Source organism: Hemiscyllium ocellatum, chromosome 31 (genome assembly GCF_020745735.1).
Source record: "Hemiscyllium ocellatum isolate sHemOce1 chromosome 31, sHemOce1.pat.X.cur, whole genome shotgun sequence".
Lineage (NCBI taxonomy): Eukaryota > Metazoa > Chordata > Chondrichthyes > Orectolobiformes > Hemiscylliidae > Hemiscyllium > Hemiscyllium ocellatum.
The window spans coordinates 22,085,966-22,098,681 of NC_083431.1; the positions used below are offsets into that span (position 1 = coordinate 22,085,966).

General features: G+C 39.7%; 1 protein-coding gene across 1 annotated transcript in view; it reads left to right on the top strand.

Annotated features, from left to right (window-relative positions):
• Nucleotides 1-2,087: 2,087 nt before the first annotated feature.
• The window catches only part of sez6b (seizure related 6 homolog b), a 428,333-nt gene continuing 417,704 nt past the window's right edge, over nucleotides 2,088-12,716 (top strand). The window contains exon 1 of the mRNA XM_060847773.1: nucleotides 2,088-2,871. Coding sequence (XP_060703756.1) covers nucleotides 2,088-2,871 — 784 coding nt within the window. The remainder of the gene's footprint in view (nucleotides 2,872-12,716) is intronic.

Here is a 12,716-nt window from a genome sequence, read left to right on the forward strand (position 1 = left end):
GCCTATGCTGACACTTTGACAGGGGTAGAGTATCCTGACAGCAGACCATATCTTAAGGTCAGCAATTAAAGAGAACATGATGACATAATGGTAATATGGCAACTCACAAACTGGAGATCTATGGCAGCCAATAACATTTAATTCCAATTCATAAATCTAAAATATAAAGCTAATCTCAGCAGTTTCTGCTATGACACCATCATTGATTGCAATTACCTTCAGGGAAGAAAATCTTTTTTATCTTTTCAGGTCTGTGTAACTCCAGGCCCATGGCAGTGCTGATGACTGAAATGTTCTCTGAAATGGCTAAGCAAACCACTCAGTTTAAGAGCAGTTGGAGATGGGCAACTATTGGAGATGTAAGCTAAGTCAGAATGTAGGAGGTATAGTTAGTAAGTTTGCAGATGACACCAAAATTGGAGGTGTAATGGGCCTTAGAGTACAACAGGCTCTTGATCAAATGAGCCAATGGCCCCAGGAGTGGCAGATGGAGTTTAATTTAGATACATGCGAGATGTTGCATTTTGGAAAGGCTAATCAGGGCAGGACTTATATACTTAATGGTAAGCTCTTGGGGAGTGTTGCTGAATAAAGTGACCTTGGAGTGCAGGTTCATAGCTGCTTGAAAGTAGAGTTGCAGGTAGATAGGTTAATGATGAAGGCGTTTGGTATACTTGCCTTTATTGGTCACTGCATTGAGTGTAGGAGTTGGGAGGTCATGTTGTGGCTGTACAGGACATTTGTTAGGCTACTATTGGAATATTGCATGCAATTCTGGTCTCCCTGCTATAGGAAGGATGTTGTGAAACATGAAAAGGTTCAGAAAAGATTTACAAGGATGTTGCCAGGGTTGGAGGATTTGAGCTAGAGGGAAAGGCTGAATAGGCTGGGGCTATTTTACTTGGAGTATCGGAGGCTGAGGGGTGACCTTGTAGAGGTTTATAAAATCATGAGGGGAGTGGATAGGGTAAATGGACAAGGTCTTTTCCCTGGGATAGGGGAATCCAAAACAAAAGGCATAGGTTTGGGGTGAGAGGGGAAAGATAGAAAAGGGACCTAAGGGTAATGTTTTCACATGCAGGGTGGTGTGTGTAGGAAATGAGCTGCCAGAGGAAGTGACGGAGGCTGGTTCAATGACAATATGTAAAGGGCATCTGGATAAGTAGATGAAGGGTTTGGAGGGATTTGGGCCAAATGCTGGCAAATGGGAATGGATGAGGTTGGGATATCTGGTTGGCATGGATGAGTTGGAGCAAAGGGTCTGTTTCCATGCTGTTTATCACTATGACTATGTGATTCTATATTCATTCACAAATGTTAATACCAAGGTATGATTCTCGGTTCGTGCACTCAAGAGTTATAAATGCAGAATATTAAATATAATTGCTCATGACATTAATCTTTATGTCCATTGGAATTTTAAAACATTTGAGATCCATTACATCCATCAAGGAGAAAAGAACTGTCATCCCAATGCTCTAGTCCAGTACGTAATATAGTCCTTGAATTTCAAAAACACTTTTATGGTTTCAATTTATACCTACAATGATGTATTAAATCCAAAACTGGAGTATTAATCAAAGCTTGCAAATATTGTCTCTCCACATAACAGCATTGTACAGAGCAATTTGCTGGTGTAATTGGAAGCCTCAAAAGTTAAAGACCTGAAAAATATCCTCCCTGTGTAAAAATTGAGCTGTCAAGGCATTTGCAGAGCTGATTGTTGATGCAACATCTGTGGGTTAGATCAATAATTCTCAGAAGGTCGATTGAGGGTTATAGAGGTATTTGAACTGCTACTTGACATCTTTCAGCTTAGGAAGATAAAGAACTAGACTTGGATGCATGGTGGGTTGATAAAGATCTTATGGAATTTGCATTTATATTTCACCTTTAATGTTCTCAGGAACATCACAGCCAGCAAATGATGTTTGAAATGCAGTTATCATTGTTCTGAAGTTAATATTATATTCCTCTCCATCACTGATGTTCCTATTCTTTTGCTTTTTTTTAAAGACCTGTCCAAAGATCTGAATACTGTAAGTGGGAAAGGAAAGAACAATGGCAAGACAGATATCGTATGGACAATGGCTACAACTGCTGATCCAGAAGACGATTTTCATTTTGTTAGTACGACACCGAATATCAACATCAATAACCATCATCCGCTGCTTGAAGAAATCATTCACGAAACATTGCTGAAGAAAGATTTCCTTGGTCAGGAACCAGTTTTTACCAATAAGATAGGAATGAGAATTGGCGCTACTTCTCCTAATCAGTCGCAAAAACCTCAGGATCCTTCGGTTCATCAGATAGTCACCAATGACACTCCATTTTTTTCTGCCATAACCACTACTACAATGGCCTCAACCTCTCCGATGACAACACTGGGCTCGGTTGCATCTTTGGCCACAGATGCTGCACCCTCGGCTGACAATACCGGTGTAACACAAGGAGGGAAAACTCCTCCAATGATGCAAATGGCTGCCACCACAGACTCTCTCACAACATCTGCTGTGAGCTCAGCTGCATCGGAGATTCCTGAAACTGCATTCCCAAATAGTAATACTGCGTTTGTGCAAACTGAGCCCGGCCGCACCTCAACTGCAGCAGGAGTGCCTGAGAGCAAATCTGGTGTGGTTCAACATTTCAGCGACCAAGGAGTGGCGACTGCGATGACAAGCAACCTTCCAGTGGACAAAGCCACAACGGCTGGAGCAGGCACACATCAAGTGCGAGGACAGAATGCTGAGCAACATCGCAATCCTGCTGCAGACCCAACCATCTCCTCAGTTGCTAGTGAGACTGATGAGGAAACTACAACTACAACCATCATTACTACAACGATCATTACAACTGTGCAGACACCAGGTACAAAATTAATTTTTTTTTAGGAATAATGAGTGTGGGTGGTGCACTTAGGGTTTTTCATTTTCTCTATCCCCTCACCTCATTTTTAATCTGCCTGCTCAGTGCAGCAGCTAAGATTGACGGCAGGTTAGCCTTTCTGGCGATGGTTTGATTCTAAACACCAGGACCCCTCCAACCCATCACGGGAAGTTTCTTGAAACATGAATACTGGTGCAAGGTGAAAATACAAGTCAAATCAGAAACAAAAATAGAAATTACTGGAAAAGCTCAGCAGATCTGGCAGCATCTGTGGAGAGAAATCAGAGTGAACATTTCAGTTCTGAGGAAAGGTCAGTCGACCCAAAATGTTAACACTGATCTTTCTCCACAGATGCCGCCGGACCTGCTGAGCTTTTCCAGAAAATATCTATTTTTGTTTCTGGTTTACAGCATCTGCAGTTCTCTCGTTTTTAATACAGAACGAATTGTTGAGACTATTACTGTAAAACGACTGTCTGCGTAAATGTAGATTGCGTACCAATGCTGAATGTCAGCTGGCCCCTCTCTCCCAGAATAAGATTTCAGTTGAAGTTGGTATGATCGGGCACTAAAGGGTTATTCTGTGACTGACCAAGGATAAATTACAAACCAGGTTGGATATCCTAATCACACTGAATACAGGAGCGTGGGGATTGCTAGATGAAAAAAAAAGCAGGGTATAGTGAGATTGCCTTCTATCACATGATACAGTGATAAGAGAAGTTGTTGCTGAACCACAGCAATCAATCTTCACAGCAGACCCTGAGGGAATTATATAAAGGCAGCAAAATCCAATTGCGAGCAATTCTGTTCTGTTTGGATTTTCAAAATGGTATTTTTTCATTAATTTTTCTCCAATAAGAACGATGGGGAAAGCACACATTCTTTCAGCAGTACTGTATTACCCGCTTGATACCATTTGCGTACGATCATTGTGTTATCTGTCCTCAATTTCATTTTCAGAACTTGCAACGGAAAAATTCAAATCTGTCCAGTTGGGTCAGCAGTACTAGGTTTATAATGAAATTAGTTTGAACTGTGCTTTGGAGTAAAAGATGCCTTGTATTTCAAATCCTCAAAACGTGGTGTATTTGGAGAGGCTGAATTCTGACAAATTAGGCTGTCCATTCTGCTGGCTAGAATTCTAAATCTGAAAGAATTAAATTTGACTTGTTTGCCAACAGAATGTATTAATAAATGTTCTTTCAATAAATGCAGACAGGTTCTAACTCACAATTGGTATATGGCAGATATATAGTCAGTTCCTCAATAGTTTTGAATCAATGGAGATATAGAAGAAACAGGTAATATCTTCTTTGTTCTTGAAAATAGGTCAAGGATTGATCTAATCTGATCTTCAAAATAATGAAAGGTATTGTTCAAGTAGACACGGAGTTAATGTTTACCCTTGTGGCAAAAAGTGAGGACATTAATATGAGACAGTCACCAAGCAATTAAATAAGGAATTGCAAAGAAACTTCTTTCTGCCCAGAAAGAGCTGGCAATCTGGAACTCAGACACTCAGAAATAAGGTTGATTTCTAAACTTTTCTGTAAAATGACCAAGCAAACCACTTAGTAGAAAGTGAGGACTGCAGATGCTGGAGATCACAGTCGAGAGTGTGGTGCTGGAAAAGCACAGCAGGTCAGGCAGCAGCTGAGGAGCAGGAGAATCAACATTCCTGGCAAAGGCCCTTCACCAGGAATGGGACAAACCACTTCGGCTGCTCAGCACCATCTTCTCGATGGCAATCAGAGATGGGCAATGAACACACACATCCAGTAAAAAACTTAATTAAAAAAAGTATTCAGCTCATCATGTACTTTAATTATATGTTAAACCAGCGTAAAGCCTCTACTTTTAAATCTTATTAACCTTCCATCACAAACAAGGGACAGAACGTCACAAATTAATAGGACCCTTATTATTTTACTACATTGTAAGAGCTTTGTAACAGCTTGGTCAGTTGAATAAACTACAATTTGAGAAAGCTGAAACACCAGGGACCATATTAGGGAAAGTAATTATTTAAATAAATGAAAATAATTGGTTCAAACACAGTCCAGATTGTATTATAAATTCTCAATTCTGAAGTTTAGACATTGAGAGTGGCCTCAAAGTATCATATTTTAATGTAGATATAGAACATAGAATAGTACAGCACAGTACTACAGCCTTTTGGCCCTTGATGTTGTGCCGACCTTTTATCCTACTCTAACGTCAAACTAACCGACATACTATCATCCATGTGCCTATCCAAAAGTTGCTTAAATGTCCCTAATGTATCTGATTCTACTACCACTGCTGGCAGTGCATTCCATGCACCCACCACACTCTGTGTCAAGAGCCAATGACATCTCCCTAACATCTTCCTCCTATCACCTTAAAATTATGCCTCCTTGTGATAGCCACTTCTGCCCTGGAAAAAGTCTCTGGCTATTCACTCTTATCTATGCCTCTCATCATCTTGTACACCTCTATCAAGTTGTCTCTCACTCTTCTTCAATCCAATGAGAAAAGCCTTAGCTCCCTCAATGTTTCTTCATAAGACATGCCCTCTAGTCCAGGCAGCATCTTGGTAAATCTTCTCTGCATCCTGTCTAAAGCTTCCACATCCTTCCTATAATGAGGTGACCAGAATTGAAGACAATATCCAAGTGTGGTCTAACCAGGGCTCTATTGAGCTGCAGCAAAACCTCGTGATTTACAGCATCCATAATTCTTTTGGTTTTTATTCAAGAAGCTTGACACCATCCAGGGCAAAGTAGTCTGCTTGATTGGCACCACATCACACACATTCACTCTCTCCACCACTGACACACAATAGCAGTAGTATGTATCATTGACAAGAGATGTACTGCAGAATTTCATCAAAGCTCCTTAGACAGCACAACTACTACCATTTGGAAGGACAAAGACAGCAGCTACTGGTGAACACCACCACCTCCAAACCACTCCACATCTTGACTTGTAAATATATTACTATTCCTTCATTGTCGCTGAGTCAAAAATCCTGGAACTCCTTCTGTTAATATCATTGTGCATTTACCCACATCAAATGGACTGCAGTGGTTCCAAAGGCAGATCACCACCATCCTTTTCAGGGCAGTTACAGATGGGCAATAAATATGGCCCAACCACAGTGACATCCATGTCTCATGAATTAATAGTTTAGAAAGATTGTTCAGCACTTTCTACTGCTAATCGCCTGTTCAAAACACTGTTAAAACTGTAACTGGAAATTTCTGATTTCACTGCAATTCATTCTGTATAGCTGAATCAAATTACAGTCTGCAATTCCATCCATCATGTAGCAATGATGCAGCTAAATGGAATGTTCAGCTGGCTAGAGCTGCTACCATGTTGGGTGATCTTCAACACCAGAAAGTACATCCATTGCCATTATTCTCTTTTTAGCTTGGGTTCTACAGGAACTATTTAGTAGTGTAATTTGATATTGTAGAATCTATGTGTAGTCTAATTGAAAGAATTCTTGTCTTAAACAAGGTATAATTTATTGCATGATAGGTACAAGTTACATTGGTGTTATAGGCATTGCTAGAAAGACAGTGAAGAGACTAGATGGTACATCTGTCTCCTTTAAGATCTATAACTCCTCTACTGTTTATTCATCCATGTGACTAGTTAAACCAACGTTTATTGTCCTTGAGATGCTGGTCATGAGGTTCATTCTTGAAGAATCATTGTCCTTTCAGTAAGTTAGGGGTTGTTGTTAGAGGCTGAGTTCCAGGATTTTTCACCTTCTGCTTTCCCCATCAAGTCCTTATAACACCATGAGCTTATGTGGAGCTTAATGCATTTGTAAGCATTAACCCTTTCAGAACCGTTACTTTATACAGCAACTATGTCGTAGATTCTTGTGAACATGCTCAATAGTAATACTTAGTTTAGACTAAAGGGAGCTGTACCTTTTACTCTAAGGTAATTATCAATAGTTCATAACAGGCTATAGGAATCTATCTTCTTTATACAGAGAGTGAGGGGCATTTCTCCACATCAAGTGGAGAGACTCCACATCCTGGGGAGCGCTGCTGAACAAAGACACCTTGGAGTGCAGGTTCATAGTGTCACAAATCTCGTCCCTTTTTTTTAAAGCTGTTCCTTGGCTCAAGGAGACTCTGTCCTTGATTTTTTTCAGAGGGGCAATAAACTAGGCTGGACTCCGCTGAGTCTGGTTTGATACAGAGATGAAAAGGATTTTGAGAGGCCTTTTGTTTATATGTAAACAGATGAGACTTCAGGCCAAAGTGATCATGCTTTAAAAGTGACCTGTATAATGAAAAGGGAAGTGGTCAGCTCTTTAGCTGAGCTGAGCCGTTTTAGTTCAGTCTTGAACTGGGAAGTGCAACAGGGAGCTGTATGGAAACTCACTCTCTTTTCTGCCCTTCAACTTCAGCATGTGTTCCATTTATACTGGGTTTTAAAAGGAGTTTCCTTATTGGGACTGTTGTGTGTATTTGGAACAGTATAATTAAGTCTAGTTGGATAGGCTAAGTTCTGTAGGAGTTTTTTTATTCTGTTCTTTGTGTTTCGTTGTGTACTTTTGTGCGTAAACTTTTTGTCTGTTTTAAAATCTAGTAGTCGACCTAGCTATCTTATTGTACATCTTCCGAAGTAAATTGCAAAGTTAGGTCTAGAGTTGCCTGCTTAAGAATGTTTTGAGTGGCATGGATTATTCCATAACAATAGTTCCATGAAAGTGGAGTCGCAGGTAGATAGGGTAGTGAAGAAGGTGTTCGTCATGTTTGTCTTCATTGGTTAGTGCATTGAGTATAGGCTTTGGGAGGTCATGTTGCAGCTGTACAGGACATTGATTAGACCACTTTTGAAACACTGTGGTGAATTCTGGTCTCCTTGCTATAGGAAGGATGTTGTTAAACTCGAAAGGGTTCAGAAAAGATTTACAAGGATGTCGCCAGGGCTGGAGGGGAAGATTTAAAAGTGACCGAAGGGGGGGCAACTTCTTCATGCAGAGGGTGGAGCGTGTATGGAGTGAACTGCCAGAGGAAGTGGTGGAGGCTACTACACGGACAACATTTAAGAGGCATCTGGATGGGTTAATGAATTGGAAGGGTTTGGAGGGATTTGGGCCAGGAGCAGGCAGATGGGACTAGATTAGTTTGGGTTATGTCTGGTATGGACTTGTTGGACCGAAGGGTCTATTTCTGTGTCATGTGACTGTATGACTCCAGTGTGAGGCAAGGCAAGGGAACAGGCCTCTCTAAACTACTATTGTCAACACAGGAACTGCATCACTCTCTAGCATCTAGCTACGTGAATTGACTCTCAAACTGCTATGATAGAATTTGAACTCTTGGCTTCATCCAGTGACATAATCCCTGTGTCATGTACCCTTACTCTGGGTGTCTGATGTAGAGTTGTTGTGAGCCAAAGACACTCAAAAGGATCAAAATTCAAACTTCTTGCATGACAGCAAAAAGGAATGTGGAAGTAATTTTTTTAATGTTTCTAACTCAGGCCTGAGTGCAAAAAAAACCCAACTTGCTCAAATAAATGTTCATCAAACTAACTACTAAGATGTGTGTTCTGTCAGGTATTAAGTGACCTTAAGGTTATCAAAGTGCTCAGCTTATCTTGTGCTTTAATTAGATCTATTAGTGTCCCTGCTTTTATGTATAACAGCTACAATATGTATTCTGCACTCTATAATTAAAACTGAGAATTATTTGAAACCTTTTTGACCCTCAATGAACTTTGTGCGAGAAGCAAAAATGATCTTCCCATCCATATACTGCTCTCCCTATCCCTTCAGTCTCTGGTGCACTGCAATAAGTATAGGCCTTGTGATCTCAATGTTGCAAGGATTCAGGCGCTCAGGAAGAATAGAGGACATGGAAAATTTGGCGGATTACTTTTAAAGCAAGCGACACCTGAGAGATTAAGCTAGTGTCTCAGAAGAAAAACTCTCTGCTTTGATATATTGATTGAAGAAAAAGCCCTGTACCATCATTTGAGGTTTAATAGACAATGACAGGACAAATTAAGAGCAAGTCATCAATTCAGCACCATATTAGAATGCTAAGCAGTATCACCAAAATTCTGTGCTAATGTAATAGCCTGCTGCCGACTCAGTAGCACTGGGTTGTCTAAGTGAAAAACTATAATAAGGTGCATTTGGATGTTTCATGAGCAAGATAGGGCCTCTCTTTTGGTTCTGGATAGTTCTTCAAATCTGCATTTACAGAATTAAGTGAATCAAAAGCAAGGAAAGAAATTATCTCACCGTACAATTTGACTTGGTTGACGATCGATGCAATCAGCTTCAGAAAGGCCAAGCTTCATGACCATGACTGCTTCTCATTTGTGTTGAATTAAGTCATTTGAATGTATTGTAGATGTGTCGTCCCTTTGAGCTGTCCCAGCCTTCCATAAGGTTTGAGCTGATCAGCGAAGAACCTCCATGTACGCTAGATTTTGTCTCAAATCCCTTAAAAATGTAGTTAACAAGAATCTATCAATCTCATATTTCCATTTAACAACTGATCAGCCATCAGTTGCCATTTCAGAACTAAATTCCAAGCTTCTACCACACATTTTGTCTGTGGAAGTATAGTATTTCATTTATAATTTCAGTTTTGTGAAGGCTGTCTGTAATTCTCCCATGATATCGTGTAGCTCCAGTCTCCAATTATGGGAGCTTTTATTTCTCTCTCTAATCTATCTGTTCTCATTAATATCTTTAAAGTTTTGATCAAATTACCCATAGCCTTTGCAATATTAAGGAGAGCAACCTTAGTTTTTGTAATCTGTGCTCATCATTTGAACCTTAGAGTCCTGATATCATTCCGATATCTTCCACTGTACTCTGCAATCAAGCTAAGGTGTGCTGTCCAGATTGATTCTGGCATTCCCTTTCAAGTTTTCCATGAAGGTCTCTGCATATTAAATTCAAAATTATCTTGAATGACGAAAGCTCCTCAAATGTGGTTTTGAATATTTGAAATAGCGTTCACTGACTACTGTGTGAAGAAATCCAATTCTATGAAACTAAAGCCTGCGCCATCAATGCAAATTAGAGTGATAATTCTCATCTGATAGGAGTAATGAGCAATAAACGTTTAATCAGGTATTCAACTTTACAAACTAACAAGTGTAAGGTTTAAGGTTCGATCTTTATTTTCATAGTTGCCATCAGTGGGAATCACCTGCTAATGAGTATGATTGTCCACCTAGGAAGCTCTGTGTCAGTGGTCATGGGTTCTGCAGGTCATTGCATAGCTTGTAGGTCTAGCTTAGCAACAAGTATGAGCTTATAAAAAGATTCCCTCTGTTCGTTAATTTTAGGCTAAGAGCTGACAGATTTATTATAGAGATTTACTCTCTCAAAAGGATTATGAATCTGTGGAATTCATTAGCCTAGATTGCACTGGATGCTGGGAGCAGTGAATAAAGGAGAGAGGAGGGAGACATTTTTAATTAGTAATGGGGAGAAGGCAGGAAAGTAGAGTTGAGGCTAAGATGATATCAGCCATGATCGTGTGAAATAATGCAGCATGTTTGAGGGTCTGAATTGCCTACTCCTGCTCCTAGTTCTTGTGTCCTTATTTTACGGTCACAGCAAACACTGATTAAATGATGCACATACAATTTCTCTACAAATAGTATAAATGTCCACTACTATTGTGTTAAGAACCAAGGAATACATTTTTAAAACCATTCTTTGTTATATTTGATATGAATGATGTGCTTGTAGTGAAACACATTGAGCATTTAAATGCAGCAAAATATTTAAGTTTTGGAAAAGAAACATTACTCCAAAACAGTCATTGATTTCAAGATGCTCAAGTCAAAGTGAAGCCAAGAGCAAGAAATATGAGGCTGAAGCAGAATTATGAATTCTAAACATTAAAATACTGGCTGTCAAGTTTCAAAGTCCTGATGAGGAATAGGATTACAGAAATAGGAGTAGGCCATTCAGCCTTGCAATTGATCTGCAGCTTAACCTGTTTGAAATATAAGAGTATGACAGGGCATCGATACAGCTGTGTCTGGAGCACTGTGCATCACTTAGGACTCCTTGTTCCAGGAAAGATATCAATATTTACATGTAGAACATGTAGAATCCCTGCAGGGCAGCAACAGGCCAACAACTCCACATCAATCCTCTGAAAAGTAACCCTCCCCTACCCTATTACTCTACATTTGCCCCTCACTAATATACCTAACCCACACATCCCTGAACACTATTGGCAATTTAATACGGCCAACTCACCTAAGCTGCACACCTTTGAATTGTGGGAGGAAACTGGAGCACCTGGAGAATGTGCAAACTCCACTCAAATAGTTGCCCGAGGATAGAATTGAGCACGGGTCCCTGGCACTGTGACGGAACAGTGCTAACCACTGAGCCACCAAATATTGATTGGACTGGGTCTGTATCCTATGGAATTTATAAGAATGAATGGTGGTCTGATGGAACTGTGCAAGATCCTGATGGGGCTTAATAAGCTCAATGTATGTTCCTCCTTTTGGGACTAAGCAACACCATTTAAAAATAAGGATCCCCCATTTAAAATGGAGATGAGGAGAAACTTATTCTCTTTGGAACTTTTTTTCCCCAGAGAATGGTGAAGGCGTTGCTTACTTTTCAAGGGCGAAGTAGATAGATTCTAGACTAACAACAAAGTCAAAGATTGTCAGAATGAACTGATTATGCTCACACTTAAATATGCCAAATATGATCTGAGAGCTAATGATGGTGATACTAAGATGGACAGTACTTAGAGTTATACAGCACGAAAACAGGCCCTTTGGCTCAACTTCTCCTCGCTGACCAAGTTTCCTAAACTGAAGTGGTCCGTTTGCCTGCATTTGGCCTATATCCCTCCAACCTTTCCTATCCATTTACCTGTCCAGATATCTCTTAAATGTTGTAATTGTACCCACCTCTACCACTGCCTCTGGCAGATCGTCCCTTTTAAATCTTTCCCGTCTCACCTAAAATCGATGCCCTCTAGTTTTGGACTCCCGTCCCCCAGGGAAAAGACTGGCGATTCACCTTATCTACATTTCTTGATTTTATAAACCTCTATAAGGTCATCCCTCAACCTTCTACACTCCAGGGAAAAAAGTCTCTCCTTATAACTCAAACTAGTAGATTAATTTTATTTCTATTGATTTTGGACACCTGCACATTGAGATGCCCAGTCAATGCAACTTTTAAAATATATTTTCTAATTAACTTGTTCAGTGGTGTTACAACCCCCTAGAGTAGGTGGGACTTGAATTTGGGCCTCCTGCTTAGAGGTGGGGACACTACTATTCAGCCACAAGCACACACAAGTACTTCCTACTTCTTAAAATTCATCACTAGCTGTTGTTCTGGAAATCCAGTTTAATTCTGGTGATAACTGTACACCTTTTTCATTCACATATCAATCAATTTGTTCAAATGCTTCTCCATGTTTTTATAATGAAGGCATAATATTATGACAGTTCTAATTGAATGATGTTAGTTTGAAAGACGAACTCTTATGGAAGGAAAAGAATTCAGCATTATGGAGAAAAATAACAAAACTAAATTAGGTAGTTCTAATTATAGCACTAATGGTAGCTAACTGCCCTTCTCTGTGCTGAAATCTATTTGGATGCAAATTCATAATTTATCATTATGAAAAATGTAATTTTTGTTTCACTACAACTTTTAATTCATTAAGGGGAAGTAATAAAGTTATGTTCCTACTTAAGATGTTTTTGCAATTTTATTTGAACAATGCTACTTGGTGAACCAACTGTGAAAGAAAGATGTTCATTATTGATTGTAAGAGATAAAGGCCAAAATGAGG